At 47.4% G+C, this 25689-nt stretch overlaps 1 protein-coding gene across 5 annotated transcripts in view; it reads right to left on the bottom strand.

Annotated features, from left to right (window-relative positions):
- Positions 1-25689, bottom strand: part of LOC147602946 (Polynucleotidyl transferase, ribonuclease H-like superfamily protein) — a 105271-nt gene that overhangs the window by 36656 nt on the left and 42926 nt on the right. For 4 of the 5 annotated variants that reach the window (XM_086797115.1, XM_086797112.1, XM_086797113.1 and 1 more), the window contains exons 2-4: positions 13825-13901; positions 5940-6021; positions 5707-5762 (exon numbers count right to left, since the gene is read on the bottom strand). In XM_086797115.1, coding sequence (XP_086653241.1) covers positions 5707-5762; positions 5940-6021; positions 13825-13901 — 215 coding nt within the window. The remainder of the gene's footprint in view (positions 1-5706; positions 5763-5939; positions 6022-13824; positions 13902-25689) is intronic. The other variant, XM_086797116.1, reaches the window with a different exon arrangement.

Raw genomic sequence — 25689 nt, 5'->3', positions numbered from 1 at the left:
ATTGGTACAGAAAAATACCTTCAGGCAAGGTGTCGTTGCAAGTGAAGGTGTTGGAGGGAGTTGTTGTTGTAGGGAGTCGTTGCAGAGCACACTGAGAGCAGGTGTGAGCCGTTACGATGGCTGTGGGCAGCCGACGGGGAGAAAAGCAGACGGGCGCTGGCTAGCGAAGAGGTAGGCGGACAAGCGAGAGACCAGCGCTAGAGTCGCTAGCGAAGAGGTAGACGGAGTCGTGGGCTAGCGAGGAGGTAAGCGTTGTCATCGGCTAGGCGTGCTGGAGTCGTGAGCTAACGCGAATGGCCTGTAACGGTCGACGGTGAGGACGGCAGGCGCGAACGGAGGGCGACTGGAGTCGGAGAAGCAAGTCAGAACGGGAAGCCGTTGTAGTCGCTGGCGGGAGCGAGACGGAACGGAACGGCAGCGCAAACGGGAGACGGTGAGGAGGGCAGCGCGAACGGGAGACGGTGAGGAGGGCAGGCGCGAGCGGACGACGGTGACGGCAGGCGCGAACGGGCGTTGGGACGGCTAGCCTGCAGTCGTCGACGGAATGGGACGGCTAAGCTGTGCTGAGCGTCGACGGGCCTGGGCTGGTGGCGTTGACGGGACCACGGCAGCCTTTGAGGGCGGCGCCGCCCGCGAGCTGGGCGGCGGCGGTGGGCTCCCCAGTAGTGCCGCCCGATCCTGGCGGCCGGACGGCTGAGCTCCGATGGATGGAAACACAACGGCGACGGAATCTCACGGACGAAAAAACGCAGGCGACGGAATTTCGCAGCCTGTGGACGGAATTTCGCAGAAATTTTTCCAGCAGCAGATTTCCAAGGCCAGCTCCCAGCTCCCAGCTCTGATACCAAATGTTGGGTGTTGGACTCACACACTCACACACACAAACCTGCACATTAGGGTTAGGTGCAGGGTAGAGAAGCTCACACACAAAAATGAGAGAGAGAGAGAGAGAGCCAAAAGTGTGGTATCCACAAAATGCAAGTCAACCCTTGCATGTGTGCCACATCCATATAATATAGAAGTACAAAATATTATATGTTAGAGTGTCCTTTCACACTTGATGTCCAAGGGGAAAAACCACATGGGAAAAAGTGCCCTTGGTTAAGCCCTGTTCACACATAGCACTACCATAAGTGAGCATATGCCTACAAATCCCCCCTGTAGTGGAAGTGTGAACCTGTACAAGGTAGCAGATCACTAAATGAGGACCGCATTCTCCAAGAGCTAGGGAAGCTCCAATTGCTACCAGGGGAGAGAGTGTCGAAACTCACGACACTGACCATAGTGCTCGTGGCCCGCTTACCGACTTACGCTGGCAACTTCATGGTGTGTCAGTGGGTTACAAAAGCCTTACCTAGGTCCACCCAGCAAAAGATTCGAGAGAGTCAGCCCACACCAACAACATTGCTAGAATTCTAGGAGCTAGCCTCCCAACTTGAAAATGCACGACTCATGTTTGAGCATGATGTAGGCTCTAAACATCCAACAGTGACACAATCGGATGTGACCCGGTGGCTCAGCTAAAGCAAAAGTTGGAGGCACTCAAAGTGAGCCAGAAACATCCGAGCGAAGAAAGTACCCTGCTCCAACTCAAAACGAGGGGCTATGGTGTGCTATATACCAGTCACTTGGACACACTGTCCAAGAATGCCCAAAAAGGAGGTCCTGCTCCTTTTGTGAAAAAGGAGGACATGAAGATAAAGACTGATACTACCTCAATGGGTTCCGTCAACTTCATCAGCAACAAACTCTTCATCCCGCCTCGGCCGTCCCCGCCATCGCCGTTCCACAACCCTTCCATACTGCTACACCTCCTCCTTGCCCCCCACTCCCCAGGTGACCTACCTTCCACTACTCATCCCTAATCCTCCTACACCAACCACCATGGCAGCAATCCCCGTGAACCATCCTACTCGCCCTCCCGAACCTCACAATTGTCATTACCAAAGCCATTTCCCCCTTCCTAAAGGTGCTCTGCCTTGCTGCCATTGTGGCAAGAACGACTTGGTTCGCCACCACCACTCTACTAGCTAGGGAGAGTCTCGTGGAATTCCACTACAGAAGCTTCTTCCGAATGCTCAGAAGAAGAGAGACGAGTTGTTGCTCCGAAGAGATATCGATGCCCACCTACATCCAATATAGCGAACTGGAGTGCCTCTAGTAATCCACTGAAAAGCCTCAACTGGACACAAAGTCAGGGTGGGTGCAGAGCCTAACCAGGTCCCAGAAGCCACACGACTTTTGCCAGTTGATCTGCGCTCCTGATGCGCGACAAAAGATCTCAATCGCCTCAGCGAATCTCTGGAGATTCCCAACATCTCCAGAATAGTAAGCTGATGTATCATCTGCAAACTCTGAGTCCAACAGCTCCTCCTGAGTAAAGAGGGGGAGATGCAATCCCTGGAGTCCCGTCTCCTGAGTTGAGAGAATACAGCTCGCGACCTCGGCGACGAATAAGAAAAGATAAGGTGCTAGAGGGCAGCTCTACCGGACCGAGCGGAAGGGGAAATCTATCTCCACGGGCTCCTTGAATGAGAACCTAACTCTCAGAAGTTGAGTAGAGTCCTGAGAGACCTCGGATCCATTCCACGGGGACATCCAGCTCATAGTGCCCTCCAGAAAGCTCCAATCAACCCTATCATAGACTTTCTCAAAGTCTAGGAGGAGCACTATGAGGTCCTGCTGCCGCATCCTGGCCGAAGCTGTTGCTTCCCAGAAGGTGAAGATATTGTCCACATTGCTCCAATCCTGAACAAAGCCTGTCTGAGTGTCATGAATCAAGTCAACGAGGAAAGGCTGAAGTCTCCTATTGATGGCCTTGGCCAAAATCTTGTAGGCGGTCCCAAGAAGGGTAACGGGTCTCCACTGTCGGATCTCCAATCTATCACCACCCTCCTTGGGAATCAAGTGTATCAAACCCTCTGAAAGCCAATCTAGCATGGCACCAGTGATCATAATCTCATTGAAGGAAGCTCGAAGGCTGCCTTCCATGGGGTCCCAGTGTGACGAAGAAAGAAAGAGATTGGAAGCCCGTCCGCCCTTGAGCATTTGCCCATGGGAAGTGCCGTCAGTGCCTTTGGTAACTCCTTTGCAGTGAATGGAGTCAATAAGAAGGACCGGAGAGCGGAGGGAGCCACCTCTCTCGTGTGCCATCAGACCCTCTCGCACGCATCCATCACCTGTGGGGATAATGGGAAACCAGTGAGAAGAGATCGGAAAAAACCTGTGGGGATAATGGGAAACCAGTGAGAAGAGATCGGAAAAAATCTGTGGCGACGGCTCTCGCATGGGGGGGATCAGAAACAATAGCTCCATTCTGGCCACGCAACCTGCAAATGTCGTCTCTCCTCTTGAGGGGGCCGGCTATCTCAAAGAAATCCCGTGTGACTCTGTCGCCAGCTTGGGTCCAGAAGGAAGCCCTGGCATGGTACTCCACCCTCCTCTCCTCTATGGATCTAATCTCCGTGCGGGCGGCAGCAAGCTCACAATCCAAGGGCTATCTGGGGAACTCTCTTGAAGTTGCTGAAGAGAAGGCAGACCCCTTCTCAGACTCCTCTCTTGCTCCCGAAATCCCTCCAATCTGCGCTGGGCTGCCTCCTATAAGAAGTTGTTGATTTCCCCCAAGCCCACATCCAAGGTGCACGCAAGAGAGCCTGAAATAAAATCCAGTCCCACCCATATCTGCTCTATCATGCTCTACAAATCTCAAGGTCTTGAATGGGGCTGTCCGGAATCATAGAGCTTGCATGCATGTCTTGCCTCCAGGGGTCCTCTAAGGACAGAATAACCAGTGTGTGATCTGAAAAAGTAGTGCCCGCCAAGATACCGATCATGCCCCCACTGCCTCAAGTATAGCCCCATACACAATGGTACATGATCAGGTAACACTTGTGAGTGATCCACCTAAATTTTGCATATAAAATCATCATCCTGATCCGCATGTAATAAATACGATCTATCCAAGCGGGCTCTACATCGAGAAAAAGCCATGTGGTGGACAAGGCAACTCCTGAATATGCACCTAGGACAGCGTAAAAGATGCCATAACCAGCAAAGTGACCTACTTGTCCTATGAACTCATCCTGATTATGTTCTTGCAAGCAAACTATATCCGGTTTCATCATATTTACATAGCACCAGAAACGCCTCCATTTATTTACATCACAGAGACCAGTGACATTGTACGTAAAGCATTTAAGAGGGACTACCATGAAAAATATGTACAAGAAAATAGATGACACGACCTGCTCAGGCATCTGCCATTGGCATGTGTTCCCCATTATCATTATGCACATATTTTCTTACATTTCATCTTCATGTGCCTACATTTGCAAATTTCATCTCTTGCACTTTCATAGGAGTGCGCTCTATGTAGCTCTACCATTTGTTCCCACTTCTTGCCAACAATATTATTTTGCAAATTTGACACAGCCATGTGCGAGGAGGAATCATCCAAGGCCCAGTTTCTTGCTAGCAACGGTTGCCTACGCTGCAACACTGGTCTTTTAGGCGTCTGCCAACCATCATTTGCCAATTTTTCTTTTCCCTTTTCTTTGCCTTTTTGCACAGCTTGTGAATACGATATATTTGCATTTGCAACAGATGAGGCTGCTTTTTTTCCCTTATCGGTTTGCCTGCCTTCAACAAGAGCCTGAACTTTCACATTAACATTTGATGTTGACTGTGAGACCACAGTAGGCAGTGGAGGATGCAACACTATGGGACATTGAGTGGCCATATGACCAAATTTACCACGTGTAATATGCACTAGAAAATGCACCCCATTTCAACTCATAAAAAGCTTCACAAATATGAACCTCGTCTACTTCCACTGCAATGGACGAGGGCGTGGGTTGAGTCGTGTCCCAAAGTAAACAAAACATGTTCCTATTACCCGAAGGACGAGGTGGGCATATGACTGTACCAAGAGAAGAAACAAGCCCGGGCAAATCTTCTCGCATGTATATGCACCATTTGATTTCCAAAGTACAATGGCAATTTTTCCAGCATCTGCAGCTTATACTGATTTTCGGTGAGCAACACTTCATAAAATCCTTTGTCTGCGTAATACACTCCCTCCACGTAATTGCCACCTAGTAAAGACTGAAGCCATTGTGCAACATTGCTTGTTGTGGGCATTCTACCCAGAAAGAACACTATGATTGCATTTTGTTGTGAATATTTTCTGATCGGCAAGACCACACGAGACAGCTTGAGTTTGTATTTGAGAGTAGGTACAGGCTTATCCCAGGTTCTCTGAATATGTTCAAACTCATCATGCAGCACATCATAAACAAACTGAGCATCTTCATTGCTATGGAGCACCCCTGAATTGTTGACTTTGAAATGTATTTTCTTGGTTTCTTGATTCCTTTTTCTTTCGTAAAGAGCCGCCATGATTGCAGAGTTCACTGTACACAGGCCCTCACACACACACACACACACACACACACTCAGAAAGGGATGTCCAGAAAAGACAACCGAAAGGTAGAAGATGACGCAGATCAGAGGTGGTCACAGGACAGAAGATACAAGCGCACAGTAGGTCGCACATCAATCGCACAGGTCACGGGTCGCAACAAGCACACAGGTCGTAAGTTGTGTGCGCCTGTGCGACCATCGCCTATGCGCCACACACACACACACACACACATATATATATGCATGGCTTCATTGACAAGGAGAAGTGCCAAAGAAGTATCAAACCTCTTGTTCCGCGTCCTTCTCTGTCACTTTGCTTTTACGGACCCCTTCAACAAGCCCTAAGTATGAAACATGAAACATGCAGCTCCCTTATCAAACACGAGTTAGCAAGAAAAAGACCATGAGAAATAATGACAATGTAATTCCTCTATTGCAGAACTGTTCCTATGACATATATTGAGTAAAACGCCTAAAGCATCCAGCACAGACAGCCTATCATCCAAAAACTCACTCACCATTGGCAGTGTGGTGAGTTTGACACCATTCACCCATGCTTGCGAGTAGTTCTTCTGATTGATTGATTATCAAGTCTGGTCCCTAACAAGAGCACTTCAAAGTCAAGCAACAAGCATGATTGTTTCAATGTGTACTCCAAAACCAAAAGAAAAACAGTCATTACTGACACCGCCAAACCCCTACTGTGTTAACAAAACACTTTCTAGAGTTGAGAGTGGTTCTTCTGATTGATTGACTATCAACTCTGGTCCCTAACACTTCAAAGCATGATTGTTTCAATGTATACTCCAAAACCAAAAGAAAAACAGTCATTACTGACACCCCAAACCCCTACTGTGTTAACAAAACACTTTCTGGACTTGCAAATTATGAAACAACAAAAATACCTCTCACACTCTTACCTCCCTCCCTTTCTCCTCTCCCTAAACATAATTGACCAATTTATTAAATTAAGAAATGGAGAGGCCACCTTGCAGTCCTCATGCATACACAAAATCTAAAACGAACCCTATCTATGCCAATAAGGATCTCACCCAGCTTCATCTAGAGGAAAGGAAAAACTGCAATGGTCAAGGTTCAAGAAACACTTGCACGTGGCTGTTTGGAATTGTAATGGCATGATGTAACCATATCCAAGTAACTTTAGTGAGACCTACAGAAGAAGAGATGTCATCTTTTACACTGGGATACAAGAGTCCAGAGGGGAGACAACCAACACATGCGAGCGAAACAAATAGAGGAAAATCTGAGCCAGTATTTGCAAGCACAATACATATGCTATTTCCCACCAAGTGGATCATCATATCTGAGCCACAAAGTGAAAGAGGGTGCATCACCAGTCCTCACACTATATGAGGGCTATAATTTTTAAAAGAGGGACAAGTACTTCTAGTAGGAATTTCAATGACAGAACTGCAGACCAGCAAGTGAAGTTGATTAGCTTTGAAGAAAATCCTGTTAGACTCCCAGAGATTGAGCCTGAGGATACACAGACATCCAGATTTTTTTATGGTAAGGGAAACATTACTGCATGTGACCTCCACTTGTTGGATTTTGAACAGGAATGTGAATTGATTACTTGCTTTTCTCATGGTGAAGGCTCCACTACAGTTGACTTTGTCATAGGATCCCCAAATTTTACCACAATATTCTAGAGCTCATCACACACCCCCCTCCATTGGGAGGAGATTATGCTAGTTTCAGCCTTTTATGTGTAGTCCCAAAACAGACCCCTCTACATCAAGCTTCCTCTCATACACGTGACACAGATCTACTTTGACTACCAATTAGAACGGGTGTCCATCATTTCTATGATGCTCAACATGCTATCCATCATTTACCTTCATTAGAGGATAGAGTCCAATATCTAACACGATCTATTCAGCAAGTGGGCTTGCAATCTTTTCCTCGTAAAACTAACATCAGAGGGATATCGCTTGCAGGCCACACTCCTCTAACTGAGTGGTATGACAATGAATGCAGAGATGTTGCATGGGTTGCAGTACCATACTGGTTAAGGCCTACTTAATTTGGTACTTAGCTCGAGGAAAGGATGACACGTGTGCACCCAATTGGGTCCCAACTAACCCACTTAAGATCCCCTACCTTACAGTGTATTTGCTTGTATTGTTGGATGTGTAATGAGGTACAGTGATTGTGGATCAAAGATGATCCCTGAAGTGTATACTGAACTCTTTGAACTAACCATAGGCTTAGTTCCATGCTAAACTGCAGGCATTACTCTGCTCACCCCAGCTGATTCTTTACACAAGCTGCCTTGGGCTCTGGAAGATCTTGAGCGCTTTCTCTGTCATGTGCACACATGGAAATGGCTGATTTCCAGGCTAAATCCTGATTAGGCAGCAGATCAACAATAGGATTAAGGTATTTAGGGCAGCCTTAGAACAAGCCTAGGACCTTGTTGGCCAGCATAGGGAGCAGTCAGCCAGCACCACGAAGGGCAGACCGACCAGCATATTTGGGACTTATAAAAAGGCTAGGCCAGAATCAGTCCATTAATATTTGAAGGACACTTGCTCAAATACAAGAAGTAAAATTGCTGAATTTGACAAGAGACACACAATGAACCGGAACGGCCGACCCCTACTTTGAGTAAATTGTATTACTATTGGAGAAATCCAATACATAGCTTCACGGGCATCCATTGCCAAATCCTCCATGCCAATGCATATGAAATTCAGCATTTAGAAAACAATGGTGTGTCGATGTAGATCACCAAGGAGCTGCCTTGATGCCCGGCCCGACTTCAGTGCCCATATTCTCTACCATTGGCTCTATGTTCTACCAAGCAAGGTAGCAACATCTTCAAGAGCACATAGGACAAGAGAAATACTACACAGGGCGGCTAAACAAGGAGTCCTGTCCTTCTACTGAGTAAGTAATGATAATACATTGTCCAATTACCTTACCAGTCTTCATAGAAGAAGTTGCAAGCGGAAGCCTTCGCGTTGGAAGCTTTAGAAGTGTTGATATCTTCGATTTGCCGCAATCCTTCGCGACAAAAGTCTTCAAGAGGATGAAGGGAACCTTGGGAAAGCTTCCCCTATGGTTCAACTTGAGAAAGGAAGGCTGAAATTAGGGTTTTCAGCAAAAAGACCAGAAATTACAGCAAAAATGAGAGCTGTTTTGCTGAATTTTAGTCATTGGGAGTGAGTAGGAGAGTGATCAGCACTTGGAAACACTCTTGGAAGCTTGGAAAACACCCTAGCAAGTTGGGTATGGCTATGGAGAGCTTGGAAATGGAGAGAAATGGTGGAAAAACAGAGTTTTCAGCCTCCAAAAATCCTCATGAAGAGAAAACACGAATTTCTCTTAATAAGTAAGTGAATTGGGGTCCGATCAGGTGAAGGGACATGGGGAGATGCCCATTTATGAGTAAAAGGGGAGGATCAGGTCCTGGACATTGAGTCTTGTCCGCCTCGGGACTTCAGTGAGTGTGAACTTGGAAGAGGTCATAATTTATAAGTGACTTTTGGGCGCCCAAACTTTAATGAAATGGGAACGCACTCACTTATAAATATTGGCCAAGTCCTAAGGGCTATTTGAGCCTAGATCGGGAAATACATACCACCTGTTCACATGCCACACAACCATGTCAGCAGACAGTTTCACACGCACGGTTCACGGGCGGGCGTCCCCTTACCCGGAACTACACATAGGTCATGCAGGCATGAAAACAGCATGCAATTTCGTTTGCAGGCAAGCACATAAAGATGCTATGCAATGCAGCATTGGCATGAGCAATTTCCGTTCATGAAACCATATAAGACCAGGCGTTTCCAGGCAAGTATACGCAATACCAGACCCAGTGGAAAGCCAATCCTCCAGGCGTTTCCGGGCATGTACACAAAGGCACAAGTCCCAGCGGAAAGCCAAGTCCTCCAGATATTCCGGGCATGATAACATCGAGTCCCAGTGGAATATCATATCCAACTATACAGCATGACACGTGTCAATCACCTGCATAGGTATATTCCATAAGCCATGGACACTAATCCAATATGTACATAGTGTGAAAGCAAGAGTGAACCATTCGCGTGGCCAAATGGTGACAGCATGCCAAAAACACCATATCTTGATGTAGAATATTTTCAAATTGGGCCCCGAATGGAACAGAACCCCCCTCCCCTTAACCCCCCCCCCCAACCCCCACTTCCTTTTGGAATATTTTGCTACCAAGGAGTATTTCATATGTACAAGCTTGGGAGCCTCCTCTTCTCCCTGACTGGAGAAAGGCCAAATTATCCGAAATACAATAACCAATGTTACAAAAACATCACGGCATGCCCAAAACACCTTATCTTGATGTAGAATATTTCCAAATTGGGGCCCAAATGGGATGAATCCCCCCCCCCTCCCCCCCCCACAAACTCCTTTAGGAATATTTTACTACCAAGGAGTATTTCATATATTTGTTGGGAGCCTCCTATTCTCCCTGCCTAGAGAAAGGCCCAATTATCCAAAATACAATAACCAATGTTACAAAAACATCACGGCATGCCCAAAACACCATATCTTGATGTAGAATATTTCCAAATTGGGGCCCAAATGGGACGACCCCCCCCCCTCCTTTTGGAATATTTTACTACCAAGGAGTAGATATGGTGTAGAATATTTCCAAATTGGGGCCCAAATGGGACGACCCCCCCCCCCTCCTTTGGGAATATTTTACTACCAAGGAGTATTTCATATGTACAAGCTTGGGAGCCTCCTCTTCTCTAGGGGGCCATGGCACTGATCCTGTGAATGTATGTGATTGTCTGGAAGAGTGCCTCTACTACCATGGGTGCTGCAACAAACTCTTCAAGGATAATATCATGTGGGACCGATGGTTTCTTGCGTATCATATGAGAGAGCATCATGACCTGAGGCCTCTCTATCTTCGGCCATTTGGCCACTGTGAGATTAGGTGCCCAAAAGGGTGCTCCATACATCAATGCCACAGTGACCAAGGTGTCAAATAGCCACATCTAGGTCCTGGGCTCCTAGAAATAGGTCTGGAAGCACTGTCTCTCCATGAAAGTGAGAGAAGCATACCCTCACATCAGTCTAGCCTATGCAGAAAGAAAGAAAAACATGTCAAGTACACCCATTTGGTCCCAACTAGCCCACCTAAGGGCCCCCATCTTGCGGTGTATTTGAGTGTATTGTTAGATGTGTAACGATGTCAGGTGCACACCCGTGCCATGGCTAATCTCCAGCATGAACAGTCTTAATCCCTGATTAGTATAGCAGATAGACACTATTTAGGACATCATTACCATCAGCACTATAGCATCATCAGTAGTAGCATCAGTAGCATCAATGTCACCAGCATAGCAGCAGCAGCATCATCAGTCACAGCACAATCATCATCATCATCAGCCATGAAAGGGGATGGGACCTTGTCGGCAGCCAGCAGAGGGTCCTATGCAGCGGGTAGCCAAGCGCCAAAAGGGAAGGCACAGTGTGTGGACAGCATGGCAGTTAAGCGCACTTTTTAAGGGATTTTTCCAAGGTATCTTGTCCAGCAAACAGGCTGACAGCCTTATGGATTGGCCGACCAGCTCCCTTTCTCACATATATATAGCACAAGTCATTTTCAGCAAGAAACAAGTCATTCCATCAAGAAAATTCATTCATTCATCAGTCTAGCCATCAGTAGAAGTCATGTGAAAGCCCCAGGGTCCCCTTTGGGGCTGACCTAGGGGTCAAAAATGTACATATAGGATTGGGTATACAGGCATTTCAACCCATCTTAATAGAAGGACGCGCCATTCGTTTGCATCCATTGGTTTGTGGGGGGTCTAACGCAGATCTTGACGGAGATCAGATGGCTGTCCATGTACCTCTATCTCTAGACCCTAACAACAATCTCTCTCTCTCTCTTCTCTCTCCTCTATCTTTAATCAACATCTAGTTCTTAATCATGCTTAGGGCTGTGGATCAGTACAGCAAGGCTTCCACACATGCAACATTGGTATTAGACTCATCCTACGAAGCATAGTCCCAAGGAAGGTACACAGTTCCAGCAGAAGAATGCAACAAAGTGGCAGATGGAGTGGTCTCTGCAACAAGCAGCCAAGCTAGAGGAAGCATTCTCTAAGGGTATGTACGCATAACCTATCGCATGGGGAAGTTCTTGGAGTCTTCTTTCAGCCCTAAACACCATCCTAGAACAACCTAATGCAAAACGCAAGCAAGAGAGATGGAGAGAAGAGAGAGAGAGAGAGAGAGAGAGCTGAGTTTCAATATATTCTATAGTACAAAAAGGATGTACAAATCATGGCTAGCCTTTGGCTGCCCCATCAAAAGGTGGAGACACCTAATCTAGTTCTAATCTATGACTCAGCCCATGGGAGGCTGAATGAATGACAAGAACTCAGCACAATGCTATTTATAGCCTTGGAAAACCAATATGGACTGGCCAACCTGTTGTTGGCTAGGTCCCTCGACAAGTCCTCTTCATTTGTTGTAGCTGACTCAGATCAGTCTCCATAAATGCTGGCCGACAGCCCCTTGGGTTCCTCTAGTGTCTTCCCTGCCCACACCTAGCTACTACATCAAGGATTAGTCCTGGGAATTAGCATGCACATGTCTTGCACATGACATAACCGTTGATGGTAATGATGTTCCAAATGCTGTTTATTTGCTATACTAATCAAGGATTAAGATTGTTCATGCTGGAGATTAACCATGGCACGGGCGTGCACGTGACATCCTCTCCTGCAAAACTTGATGACGGGGTGCACACTCGGTCATCCTTCCTCCTTGGACTGCTACTGACTTTGACTTTGACCTACTACTTTAATTGACTTCGACTTTGACTCATATTTTTGTCTGAACACCTTCCACTTTTGATCTCCACTCTCAAGTCTTGTTGAAGATCTGTGCATATGTTCCACTGTTGTCCCTATTCCTGCTCTTCCCTTACCAACACGGCGGTGGGTCATGTGCCAGAACTGATCATGCATGCTGCTAGGCCTTTGGAATTGATCTGAGAGCTTAATGATGTACTAGAACAGCATCATCAACATTAGCAGCAGCAGCATCATCATCAGCCATGAAAGGGGATGGGACCCTGTCGGCAGCCAACAGAGGGTCCTCTGCAGCCAGTAGCCAAGCGCCAAAAGGAAAGGTACATTGTGTGGACAGCATGGTAGTTAAGCGCAGTTTTTAAGGAATTTTTCCAAGGTATCTTGTCCCGGCAGCAGGCCGACAGCCTTCTGGACTGGCCAACCAGCTCCCTTCCTCACATATATATAGCACAAGTCATTTTCATCAAGAAGCAAGTCATTCCATCAAGTCAATTCATTCATTCATCAGTCTAGCCATCAGTAGAAGTCATGTGAAAGGCCAAGGGTCACCCTCTTTAGGGCTGACCTAGGGCTCAGTCATGTACATACATTCCTCTCTCTCTTCTCTCTCCTGTCTTAATCATGTCACCCTGACACCAATCTCTGTCTCTCCTGTCTTAATCATGTTTAAACAGCATCTAGTTCTTAATAAGGCTTAGGGCTGTGGATCAGAACAGCAAGGCTTCCCCACATGCAACAAACCATGTACACTGATTGAATAAAAAACGATCACTGAAGTGTATAGTGACTCAGTCTGCTTGGATCTGGAGGATCTTGGTTGCTTTCTCCTCATAGGTCAAGGACGCTGGTAATGTCTACTTCTTCAGAACGAGGGGGGGGGGGGGGGGGGGGGTGGGGCATGCCCTTTTATAAGGGACAATGTGCCCTCCTTTAGGGTCGACCTGCTTGACCAGGTTCACAACCTGCTGCCTGACCTCCTATAGGGCTACCCGACCAGCCGACCCTAGTGTCTGACCAGCCGACTGCCTGAACGGGCAGCTAAGCCATGACACATACATTTGAGGGCTAATGCATGTGACCAGGAGGGCTAATCAATGGTCGAAACAGCCAGCTGGCAATTCAGTACAGTGGGCTCGTGGATGAGCATGGAAGCTCAGCACAAGTGCATGGCACAGAAAAACAAGGGGGAGGGCTGTGGTAGTGTACTGGACAAGCTTATTATGAACTGTCAGTTCAGCAGCTAGATGGTTGGCCTAGTAGGAGGGCCTAGGCAGTTGTTAATCATGATTCCACAACAACTAATTAGTCATTATATTGACAAAACAGATATTAAGTGTAGTAGATACAACCTAAAAGCCTCAATGTGTGCCCTTCTAAGTTCCTACCTAGTAGGAGGGTAGGTTGCGGGTCCAAAATGAATGACTATCCATCATCCAATTAAATAGCTCCATGTAGACAATTGCAAGCTCCTCACTAAGGTAGTGCCCCAATGCAGCATCTACAATGTACATTGTTGCAAACATTTAAGTACCTTTTGAAAAATCATTTTAAAATTAATAAAGATAACCTCCAGTAATTTTTGCAGCTTTCCATCTGTGATGATGCAAGCAATCTCCAAAATCCTATCATTTTCAAGATCCAAGCCTGACCATACACGAGAAAAAGTGTCAGAACCAATTTCTCTCTCTCTCTCTCTCTCTCTCTCTCTCTCTCTCTCTCTCTCACACACACACACATTAGCCCCATGCTTGATATTTTGGAGAGTGGTATACCATCTACTCGGAGCTGATGCTGCTCTCATGTTTCTATGTGAAACCAGCCTTCAGAAATCTGACGGGCGGTGGAACAAACACTCACACACAAAACACTTCATCACCCATGGGAACCTGGAAAAGTAAAACAAACAGGGGAGCTAGAGTGCTCCTACAAATAGTACAAGGACACCGATTGGCCCCAAAACGTAGTGGTGCCCCTTGCGGTATTTCTTTACTTGATTAAATAAGAGTACAAAGTACAATTTGTCGAATCCTTTACCATTAGGATCCCTTTATAGCTTTTCACCCAGGACTTTCCAAATAAGAACTCTCGCTTAGTACAGCAAAGCATTCTATAGAGAAGGCACACCTGTACGACACCTCCCTGCTTGAAAAGGTCTTCTCCATCTCAACTATGGATCTCACAAACCCTTTCCCAGACAGCAGTAGGGATGTACCAAACCATATGTCCTTCCTATAGTCACAGCTTGCGTGTAACCTCAAGAAAAACTAGAACCTGTTCACATGAATCCAGAGACATGCTTTCCTCATGAAACCAAAGACCTGTCTCATCTAATAAACCAGAGACCTGTATCCTCGATACCAAAGTCCTGTTTCTTCACGAAAGACCAATGTCCTGTTTCCATGAGAGATAAATCCACAAATACACCATCCAATCACGGTGCCAAAAACCCATAGAGAGAAAGATAGAGGACGTGTCAAGCCATCCCTGAATACACATAAGTCCAAGACGAAGAGCAACACACATCTCTTCCAAGAACATCATCCTGTGCATCTTAACTTGATCCTCTGTATCCAAATCTCGTAAACAAAGCTTGCTTGCGAAGCCCCTTGGCTATTAGCCCCTCGGTGCCTCCTTCAGCAGCTCACCTTCTTCAAGAGAGAAATGAAATGAAATGAAATGATATATTAACGTCTTCAAAAGGCCAAAATGACCTATGAGACCAAAAAGGTTACAACAATTGGTGGATCTGATACAATGTCTGTGTAAGAAAAGCTAAAAACAACTAACTGAAACTGAAATAACTATGAGGAAAAGTACGGTACTAGGAGCTCCTAATGGATAACATCTGGGAGGAAAACTCCAGCAACAAAGGTAAGCATCATACACATCACTATCCAAAGAAGTCTCTCATCGGTCGATGGCGGATATCCTCAATGTCCTCCATGGTGAGTACTCTCACTGGACGTCTCCCATGCCGTGCTAGTATGGTCCTGATCCTCTGTTGTAGTCTCCGCCGGTGTCGAGAGACCCATGCTGACTGCTTCCACACCTGCAGCCACCTGGCGTAGAGGGCCTCCCATCTAACACTCGTCTGGCTGCCCAACTGTCTGCAGAGAAATTCCTGCTTGATGCCTACCTGGCTATAGCCCATAGATGTAGTCGCCTGGTCGCTTTTTACTTGGTAGCAGCCCATGCTCAACTACCTAATCACCCGCCTGGCTGCCCATGTGTAGCAATGCCCTGCTGTAGGCCATGTGCATCAGCACCTTGTCAGCACCCAGCAGCAGCCCGACAACAGCACCTGGCGGCGGCGGCAGCAGCAGCACCTAGCGTAGCAGCGCCTCGCGGTAAGCAATACTCCTGGCGGCAGCAACAGATTCTGGCGGTGGCAGCAGCTCCTAGTGGTGGCGGCAGCAGCAGCACCGAGTGGCCAACAGCAGCATCAGCACAACAGCAGTAGCAGTAGCAGTAGCAGTAGCGGCAGCGGCGGCGGCGGCTCCTAGAGGCGGCAGCGGCTACAGCACCCATCCATGTGCAGCTGCGCCTATCAGTAGTGGCAATACTCCAGGGGATGTGCTCGTGAAGACCATCCGGCGACCTTCCCCCTGCTCTCGAATCCAAAATGATTCGCCTCACCACCACACCACGAATCTCTGCCACCTTTGCTTTTATAAGCATGCGATTCAAATTGCTTTTCTCAAAAATGCCAAAAGCAACTTTAGCAAAAACGCATGCCTAAAAAATAATAAGATTTTCTTTTTTTTTTTAAGCCTTCAAAGGTTACTAAACCTTATAAATTTAAAATATCTTTTGTCCCCTTTCACACTTGGGCTGGCCACACTTATGAGTTTCCTTTTCACATTCAATTGATGCCTGTCCACACTGTGCGTCCCGTGCCCGTGCCGACCTGCTTGTTGTCCAGAGGGAAAAACACAGGGTCGTAACACTATGTTCTTAGTATGAGTTTCCATGGACAGTTTTGTATCACCCCAATGAGATAGCTATATTTATGTTTTCATTCTGTTTTATTTTCCATTCCATGATGAGATATGCCATGGACATTATTGTACCACTTTGGTCTCATAGGCCCATTGGGTCTTTAGTAGACGCTTAATATACCTTTTGAAGGGCGAAGTGGCATCCTTACTACGCGATCGTCCACAGGAGGAAGGAGAGACTCTTGAGGTGGACAAAGAGGCAATCAAAGAAGAGATCACCAAAACCCTCACCCACATAATCGAGGGGAAAATGGAGGCGGCCCGCGAAGGATGGGTAGAAGTGATGAAGAAGAACATCAAAAAGGAGGTGCAAGAAGATGTACAAGTGATGAAGAAGAACATCAAGAAGGAGGTACAAGAAGATGTACACATGATGCAGTCTACACATGATGCAGTCTACTCTTAATGAAGAGAAGATGTGACGGATCCGGCGCCTCAACATCCGAGTCACAGGGATACCAGAGAGCACTACCTCCACGCCCGAGATTGACAGGCGGAACCTATGTACCAAGCTAGGACTAAAAGAGGATGAGCCGCTCCCATTCACTAGAGTATGGAGGACAACCCCAAAGGACTCCACCAAAGGCAAGGCCTTAGTGCTACAGTTCCCGGACGAGGAGAGTAGGATGAGCTTTATGAGAAGACGGGCTATCTTGGGGAGCTTGCCAGGGGACCCCATCTACTTCGATGATGACCTCACATGGATGCAACTGGAGCACAAAAGATTATGCATGCCCAAGATCAAGGCGGCACGCAAAGAAGGAAAGAAGGCACATTATAGGGATGGTCACATCTACATTGATGGGAAGAGAGTCGAATAGCGCCATCTGGCCTATGAGACACGGAGGAAACAACATGAAGACAAAGAGATACACATAGCAATCTGGAACTGTAATGGAGTCCTATGGACACATCCAGGGAGACTTGAGGAGGTGATGGAGGACCGGGATATCATCTTGATGACAGAGACACATGAGAGCCCGGAGAGGGGCTTACCACGGGTTGAGGGTTATCAGTGGGAGTCACCTCACCGACAGGGGATGAGACAGGCCGCCCCTGTTTCGCTGCTCACTACTGGTCGTCGCCCACTTTTCGCTGTTCCCTGTTCGCTTCGCGCCTCTGTGCGTAGCTACCCTCTCTGTTCGCCACTGGCGCTCACTACTGCTGGCGCTATGTTGACCCGCCTGCGTGTCCGGTAGGCCATGCACCCGCACCCCGCCTTCACATCCCCACCTTGCTCAGGCCCCCAAGGCAGCAACATAACTCTCTCTCTCTCCTCAATCTCGAGGAATGGCCCCGAGTCTCCAAGAGAAACTCGAGGCCCTCGAGACGGCAATGAAGGCACTAATCAAGGAGAATAAGAAGACATCCGATTCCAACCTCAATGAGGTGGAGAACAAACTACACCGGCACATCATGGCCCTCGAAGCACGGGTCACGGAACTTGAACAAGAGAACACAGCACTCAAGGAGGAGGTGAGTGCATTGAAAGTGGAACTGGTAGCCGTCAAGAACACCGAGAAGGAAGAAGGGGAGATCAATGAGAACACTCTCACGGCCGTCAAAGAAGAGATCTCCAAGGAGATCACAAAGGACATGGAGGGAAAACTCGAAGCCAAGCACATCCGAGCAAAGTTTGTTGCGCCTCCTATGATGGTAGAGGCCATATTCTAGACTATATGCCTGCTAGACAGATTCAGAGAGATGCCACAGGACAGATTGTCATTCAGAGCTTTTGAGGCATCTAGACAGTTGGCTGAGGCAGGAGACAGAGGATCATGGTATGCACAGGTCACACATTGGTTCTCACAGCATGGCCTAGACATCAATCATCTACCACCATTCTAGTATGACAGGGATGCACCACATATCCGTCTCTCTCATAGTGAGAGGAACAGAGTATTGAGACAAGACCTATGGCAGCTCTATACACGAGAGACATGGATATCACCTACATAGCCTCTTCCACCGAAGATGCTATACTACAGAGATCACTTCATGAGTATCACTGATGATGGATTTATAGAGGCCTAGATACATGGAGGGCTTTTTACCACACGGCTCCCAAGTAGCTATTGGTCAGCTTAGAGTCTCATCACATCGATTGGAGATCGAGACTAGCAGAGCAACACAGATCCCCCGACCGAGAGGACATTGTGCAGAGAGGAGGTGGAGAGTGAGGAGCATTATGTATGCAGATGCAAAGCATATACAGCCATCAGAGAGAGAGAGATCCCATTTTATTCAGAGAGCCACATTCCCTACGCCAGATCTTTGAGGCAACAGACCAGCGCATACTGGGGAGATTCATTCTAGACATACAGCGTCACAGAGAGACATCATTACAGGCTCAGACAGCTCCAGAGGGGGGACGACAGACACAGATTACTACATTTTTTCAGAGATCCACCCCACTCCCAGTCCCTACACAGCAGGGAATTACTCTCCAGAGAGCAGAGACACTCAGAGCCCGCAGGAGGCAAAGGACACCTGGCTTTCAAACACCACACCTATACCAGAGAGATGACAAAGATCAGAGCTCAGTTTCACAGAGAGGGTGCGGAGCGACTGGCTCGCTTCAGAGCAGACCCAGGCATGTTCTTAAGAAAGCTGTGGACACCCCCTTCATTGATGTATACCATTCTATACCCCCAGTATGGTACAAGATGGAGCTAGCTAGGTTGCATATCATGATTGTATACTCCATGCATATAGCTTTGCATTCTGCTAGTAGTAGAGCTCCATCACCTCCCCCACTCATTGTACTTATTGCACACCCAGATTCAGCTTTTTAGTTCAGTACTTTTTCATTTTGTTGGGATGACAAAGGATACCCCACACAGGTACACTGATTTGTCTCAGAGGCCCAGTTCGGTCTTTTGGAAGACATTAATAAAATCTCTCTCTCTCTCTCTCGGCTATAGAGCTGGGGCGGTCCAGGCGCCCCAAGATGAGAGGCCCATCTCGACACCGGCGGAGACTACAACAGAGGATCAGGACCATACTAGCACGGCATGGGAGACGTCCAGTCAGAGTACTCACCATGGAGGACATTGAGGATATCCGCCATCGACCGATGAGAGACATCTTTGGATAGTGATGTGTATGATGCTTACCTTTGTTGCTGGAGTTTTCTTCCCAGATGTTATCCATTAGGAGCCCCTAGTACCGTACTTTTCCTCATAGTTGTTTCAGTTTCAGTTAGTTGTTTAGTTGTTTTTAGCTTTCCTTACACAGACATTGTATCAGATCCACCAATTGTTGTAACCTTTTTGGTCTCATAGGTCATTTTGGCCTTTTGAAGACGTTAACATATCATTTCATTTCTCTCTCTCTCTCTCTCTCTCTCTCTCTCTCTCTCTCTCTCTCATGTTTTTATGTTCTTAGTTTTCCATGACGAGTTTCCATGGATAGTTTTGTATCACCCCAGTGAGATAGCTATATTTATGTTTTCATTCTGTTTTATTTTCCATTTACCAAAGGATCTGGAGGAGTGGCAATACTTTTCAGGGAGGAGCTTCGTGACAAAATACATGTGGTGCATAGAGATGCAGATGCGAGGTACATGTGGGTCCAAATATGCAGAGAGGGGCTCTGCGAGCTATATGTGGCGGTATGCTACTTTCCCCCAGCCCACTCCAGGTTTGCACCATCAGGAGAGTCGCCCTATATGCCACTATATGATGATATCATGAGGTTTGCCAGCGTGGGAGACATATTACTATTGACAAACTTTAATGCATGTACAGGCACAGAGCAGACAGAGCTGTATGATACTCAAGAGGCTATGTACTAGGAGATCACAGTAGAGGATGTAGGGTTGCAGAGATCGGCACAGGATGAGGGGGAGATTACAGATTATGGCAGGCATTTTCTCACACTTGGGAGTGCACATGGGTTGGTCATATACAATGGCTTATCGAGATGGCAAGGATCAGATGCTCTCACACATTGGAACTCTAAAGGGGGAGCAAGCAAAGTGGACTACTTGATTGAATCTCCTTCAATGATACCTCATGTGCGGGGTTTCATGATTTCCAGTCGGCCCATTGGCATAGCAGCCGATCATGCATACATGAGTTTCACATTAGTAGGTGGATCCCCGAAAGATGGGTCAGCCACTCATCTACCTAGGTACCCGAGATATCAGTTTACACGTGAGATAGTTGGGGTTTACCGAGATGTAGTATCTGATGGCTTGTTCGCTTTAGACCCGCATAACCCTCTGGATGAGATCACGAGAGGATTGGCAGGTGTACTACATGCATCCGCCTCATATGCATTTCCCTGCACTATGATCCTTTCCACCCACCCCTGCAGCACTGCCCCACAGAACAGTTCGTATGATGATGAGTGTCATGAGACACGAGCACAGCTACAGTGTGAGATTGCCATTGGGACTCACACTCATAGACAGGCCAGGATGATCTTTCGGCGCCTTGTGCGGAGGAAGAAATGAGCCTATCTAGCTAAGCTAGAAGAGGAGATCTACCAACTCTTCCTGGGGAAGGACAGCAAGAGGGCATGGAAGATGCTTCAAGAGAGACAGCCTGGTACTCCGATTACTATACCTGAGGCATGGCATACTTATGCTAGAGAGCTATATGATGCACCAGGACAACCCCCCACCCCCCCTCCACTAGGAGCTAGACCGGCTAGCAACACCTTTTTTACTATGCGGATGGTGCTAGATGCGATAGACAAGTTACAGAATGGAAAGGCACAGGATCATGATGGGCTAGTTGGAGAGCACTTCTCATATGCCCGCGACACTTTGGCTCCGCTCATCGTACATGTGTTTAATCGTGCCATTTGTGAGGGTTTCCCGGCAAGCTGGACAAAGCATATCATTGTACCACTCTTTAAGAGTGGGGACCCCATGGTACCAGGCAACTACAGCACGATCATGATTGGTCATTACTTGGCCAAACTATATGGCTCTATATTGGAGTTGGAGCTGAGCCGCTGGACAGAGAGGCATGATCATCGAGCACATGTACAGGCTGGCTTCAGGAGAGGATTTACTACCTTGGATCACATACTGACACTTCGGGCACTTATTGAAGAGGGCAGGGCACAGAAGAGAAGGATATACTGCTGCTTTGTGGACTTCCGCAAAGCCTTCGATACCGTACCACGTGCAAGGCTTATGCACAGATTGCATGACATTGAGGTACCTGAGGATATGCAGTGGGGGATATACGCTTTGTATGAGTCAGTAGAGTCCGAGCTCCAGGCAAACTATTCGATATGCTAACCAGCATGATAGGGGTGAATCAGGGATGCTCGCTATCGCCCACCCTCTTTGGACTGTACATTGATGCAGTCTCTGATTATGTAGACAGATTGGGAGGCCCAGGGGCATGCCTGGCATGGGGTGTTGATACCCATCTTGTTATATGCTGATGATATTGTTCTAATCTCGGACTCTCCGGAGGGATTACAGAGACACCTGGATGCATTACAGGCTTTCTGTGCGGATAGAGATCTGACAGTGAACCTTGGGAAAACCAAGGTTATGGTGTTTAACACCACACAGGCATGGGTGACGAGACCAAAGCCTCAGTTCAATTTCCGAGGGGAGCCGGTTGAGTACGTCAGGTCATATGTCTACTTGGGAGTTACTTTCACAGGACTGCGTTTCTCCCTGAAGGAGGCAGCAGCAGCTAGATTAGCTCGAGGGCATGCAGCCTTGGGGACACTTGAGAGGCAGTGTGCACACATACAGTTTCAAGAGCTGCGCACCAAATTGTGGCTGTTTGATACGCTTGTCACACCGACCCTCCTATACGGAGCTCCAATTTGGGGGCCCAGCATACATCACAGATCTCAGAGAGGGACAGATGAGGGATGGAGGTAAATGGAGAGACCACTGATTATGATGATTGCCCACATGATTCAAACCAAATCATCAGTACTACATGAGATTGTTCGGGCTGAGCTGGGTGCCGCACCAGTAGTAACCGAGGCCCTATTCCAAGCAATTACCTTTTTACAGCAGCTATGGGAGCTCCCTCAACAGAGGTACTCCCGATTGGCATTGACCTCATCCATACAGTTGGCAAAGGATGGAGATGCTCATTGCTGGTACACTCAGATGAGATCATGGTTTGACCTACATGGTTTGCGGATAGAGGCACTACCATCCTTTCAATACAGTCTCGATTGTCCATTTTTGGATCTCACCCGCTCAGAGCAAAACCACGTGATCAGGATGGATATCATCAGAGTGGACACAAAGAGGACATGGACTAGCCCCCTTTAGCCCTTAGGCACAAAAATGGCTCATTACAAGAGCCATTTTCTACACCTCTCACCAGATGATTTTATCACCCGCCCGGCGTACATGGATGTACACCTATCACATGGGATACGTTGTGCCATTGGACAAATCCGGACCTCATCACACCAGCTGCGGATTGAGACCGGGCGATATGCTACCTATCACACCTATGCTACCAGGAGGCAAAGACAAAGGAGCACTACATTTGCCGATGTTTATGAGATTCCAAGGAGATATCACTGCCTCTTCTGAGAGGGTTTTGGGCCGTTACGCAGGGTCATGGAGTTTGAGGATCAGAGATGCATGGGATTGTTCCTACTTGAGCTCAGGAGACACAGAGAGACCCTCTTGGCAGACAGGTGACCGAGCCATGATGTACCTAGACAGAGGACCCTGACAGATTTCTTCGGCACCAGCACCAACCACCCAGCCCACACACCTCCTGATACCTCCTCCATTGGGCCATCAGGGCATCCACCACGCTCCCAGGGAGTCACCACTGATAGAGCAGTCATCTTATGTCGTGCTCATCGGCCACACCCACCAGGATCCCAACCACGGCATCCTCACCATCGCCAGATCAGAGCCATTATTGCTCAGCATCGGAGGTGCCTACCTCGCTTCTACGACCTCTCCATTCTAGACAGCCCCATGGCGGAGATACTTGATCTAAGGAGAGGGCAACACTTCAACGGATCAGCATACATAGATCTACCTAATATACATTTTCCAGTATTTTCTACTCGGTATCATCTCGGAGTCTTACAATTCTGTTCTTATAACTGTAAGACAATCAATTTATTGTACTTTTTAGTCTCATTTAGTTGTTCTCTTTGATGAGACACCAACTTCAGATGTACTCTCAATTTTGGTCTCATAGGCCATTATGGCCTCTTAGATATGTTAATATATCATTTCATTTCATTTCTCTCTCTCTACTATGACATCAGAGCCCACCACCCGTACCCACGCCCTAGAGAAATTCTTAGCGAGAGAGCTCGATCCATTCTGCGAGCCAGATGTCCCCGACCCAGAGCATCGACCCAAAGCATCAGGACCCTCCACCACACAAAGACAAATTCATGAGGTTGTCCGCCGACATGACACGCTCCCATGACAGAGGCTTGACATTCACTCCACCATCAGATCGGTTCTGGCCAAGGCGGGTATCATCATTAGCTAATCACAGCATATCTCACTCTATACAGCATATCTCACTCCACACAGTATCATCTGCTGATCACATGTACTGTCAGATTTTTTCATTTTACTTTTTCTTTCAGTTTTCCATGGCTCAGTATATCCATGGTACCATTGTATTACTTTTGGTCTCATAGGCCCTTGGGGTCTTCCATAGACGTTAATATAACTTTCTTTCTTTTCTTTCTTTCTTTCTCTAGTATTGCTTACAGCCACACCCACTGTTTTGGGGACAATCATCACTCGACTCTTCAAACATAGAGAGGAGCTTGAGTCACATTATGCCACACACTAGCTTGCTAGTTTTACCCTTCATAGTGACAGAAGGAGAGTTTTTTTTTGTCTTGTACTAGTTTGTTGGTCCCATGGGTCATATTTGGCCCCCAACGGACGATAATACAATCTTCTTCTTCTTCTTCTTCTCTCTCTCTCTAATTTATTTTCCGTTCCATGATGAGATGCCATGGACATTATTGTATAGGTGGAGGCTGATGAGCACTATGTTTGCAGATGCCCTGTGTATTATAAGATACGTGGCAGATTCCACTGTCTATTCAGAGAGGGTTTTGGGCCATTATCCAAGAGTCATTGACTATCCGGATCAGCGTTGTCTTGGGCTCTACCTTCTGGAGTTGCGTAGACACAAAGACCAGCTGCTTGGATCACGCCAATAGTGTCTGGGCAGCACAGATACCTTGCAGCCTTGGATCAAGACCTTTTTCTCCCACATCCAGGAAGCCTCTTTCCACCGCGTGAGAGAAGAACCCACCCAGGACCCCCCACCTCTCAGACGAGCTAGACACTACACACAAGAGCCTCTCCGTTTCCCCGGGGTTACCGTAGACCGGTTCAAATGCAGCGAGCTAGGCGCCTAAGACCACTGCTGAAAGAAATTTTGACTATCCAGGAAGATCAACACCAACGGGAGATAGCAGAAATACAAGAGGAAATGGCCAAGATGAAAGAACATGCTAGATAGGTAGATGGAATTTAGAAAGAGATTACCAGGTTGAATGGAGAAATATAGGACTGCAAGAAGGAAAAAGAATAAGAAATCAGTCCCTCCATCCTCTCTGAAGTTGCAGACCTCAAGGTGAAGCTTCAGGAGGACATTGTGGAGACCAAAAGAGAGATCGAACGAGGGTGGGATGCAGTAGTGAAGAAAGAAGTTGAGGAGTGGACAAAGGACACCACACATGCCCACTAATATTCATGACACGATTGAGGAGAATAAAAGAAGGGAGATTCGGACATTACATATGCGGATGGTTGGGCTGCAAGAAGGGGAGTCTACCAAGGCAGACGACACCACCATACTATGTCGGAAAATGGGCATAGAAGGCACACGATATATGGATGCATGGAGAACAGGTAACGACACCACACGTGCCCGCCCACTACTGAAATTCAAGGACACCACCAGCCCACAAGCAATCTTGGATCATAGAGCAACCCTCAAAGGTGAAAATTTATATTGGTGATGACCTCACTCCCACACAGGTGGAGCATAGAAAAATGAGCATGTCGTAGGTGCTGGAAGCCCATAAGGTGGGAAAGTGGGCAGTTTATAGAGATGGCAAGGTCATCATCATACGCAAAAGTCCCAAATAGCGACACAGGGTCTATGGGACCACACATCTAAGGATAGCAATGGAATTGCAATGGGACTTTGTGGTCAGACATGGGGGAATTCAAGGAGACTTTCACAGGATAGGACATCATTTTCTACACAGAGACACACCAAGAGACTACCGCATGTCTCGGGATACCAGTGGGCGTCAGCTTACCAGGGGAAGACCCGAACAGCAAGAGGGGTGAGGGGATCAAGAGGAGTAGCGGTTTTATTCAAAACACACTTATAGCCCATGGTTAGCATAGTCAAGAGGAATGAGGAGGCCCGCTATATGTGGGTGTGGTTGGAGATTACAGCCTTGCGATGCATCTATGTGGC

The sequence above is a fragment of the Cibotium barometz genome, chromosome 65 (assembly GCF_041138505.1).
Source record: "Cibotium barometz isolate CiBa-2024 chromosome 65, ASM4113850v1, whole genome shotgun sequence".
NCBI lineage: Eukaryota > Viridiplantae > Streptophyta > Polypodiopsida > Cyatheales > Cibotiaceae > Cibotium > Cibotium barometz.
The sequence above is the reverse complement of the archived record's forward strand: the minus strand, read 5'-3'. Positions and strand labels throughout refer to the sequence as shown.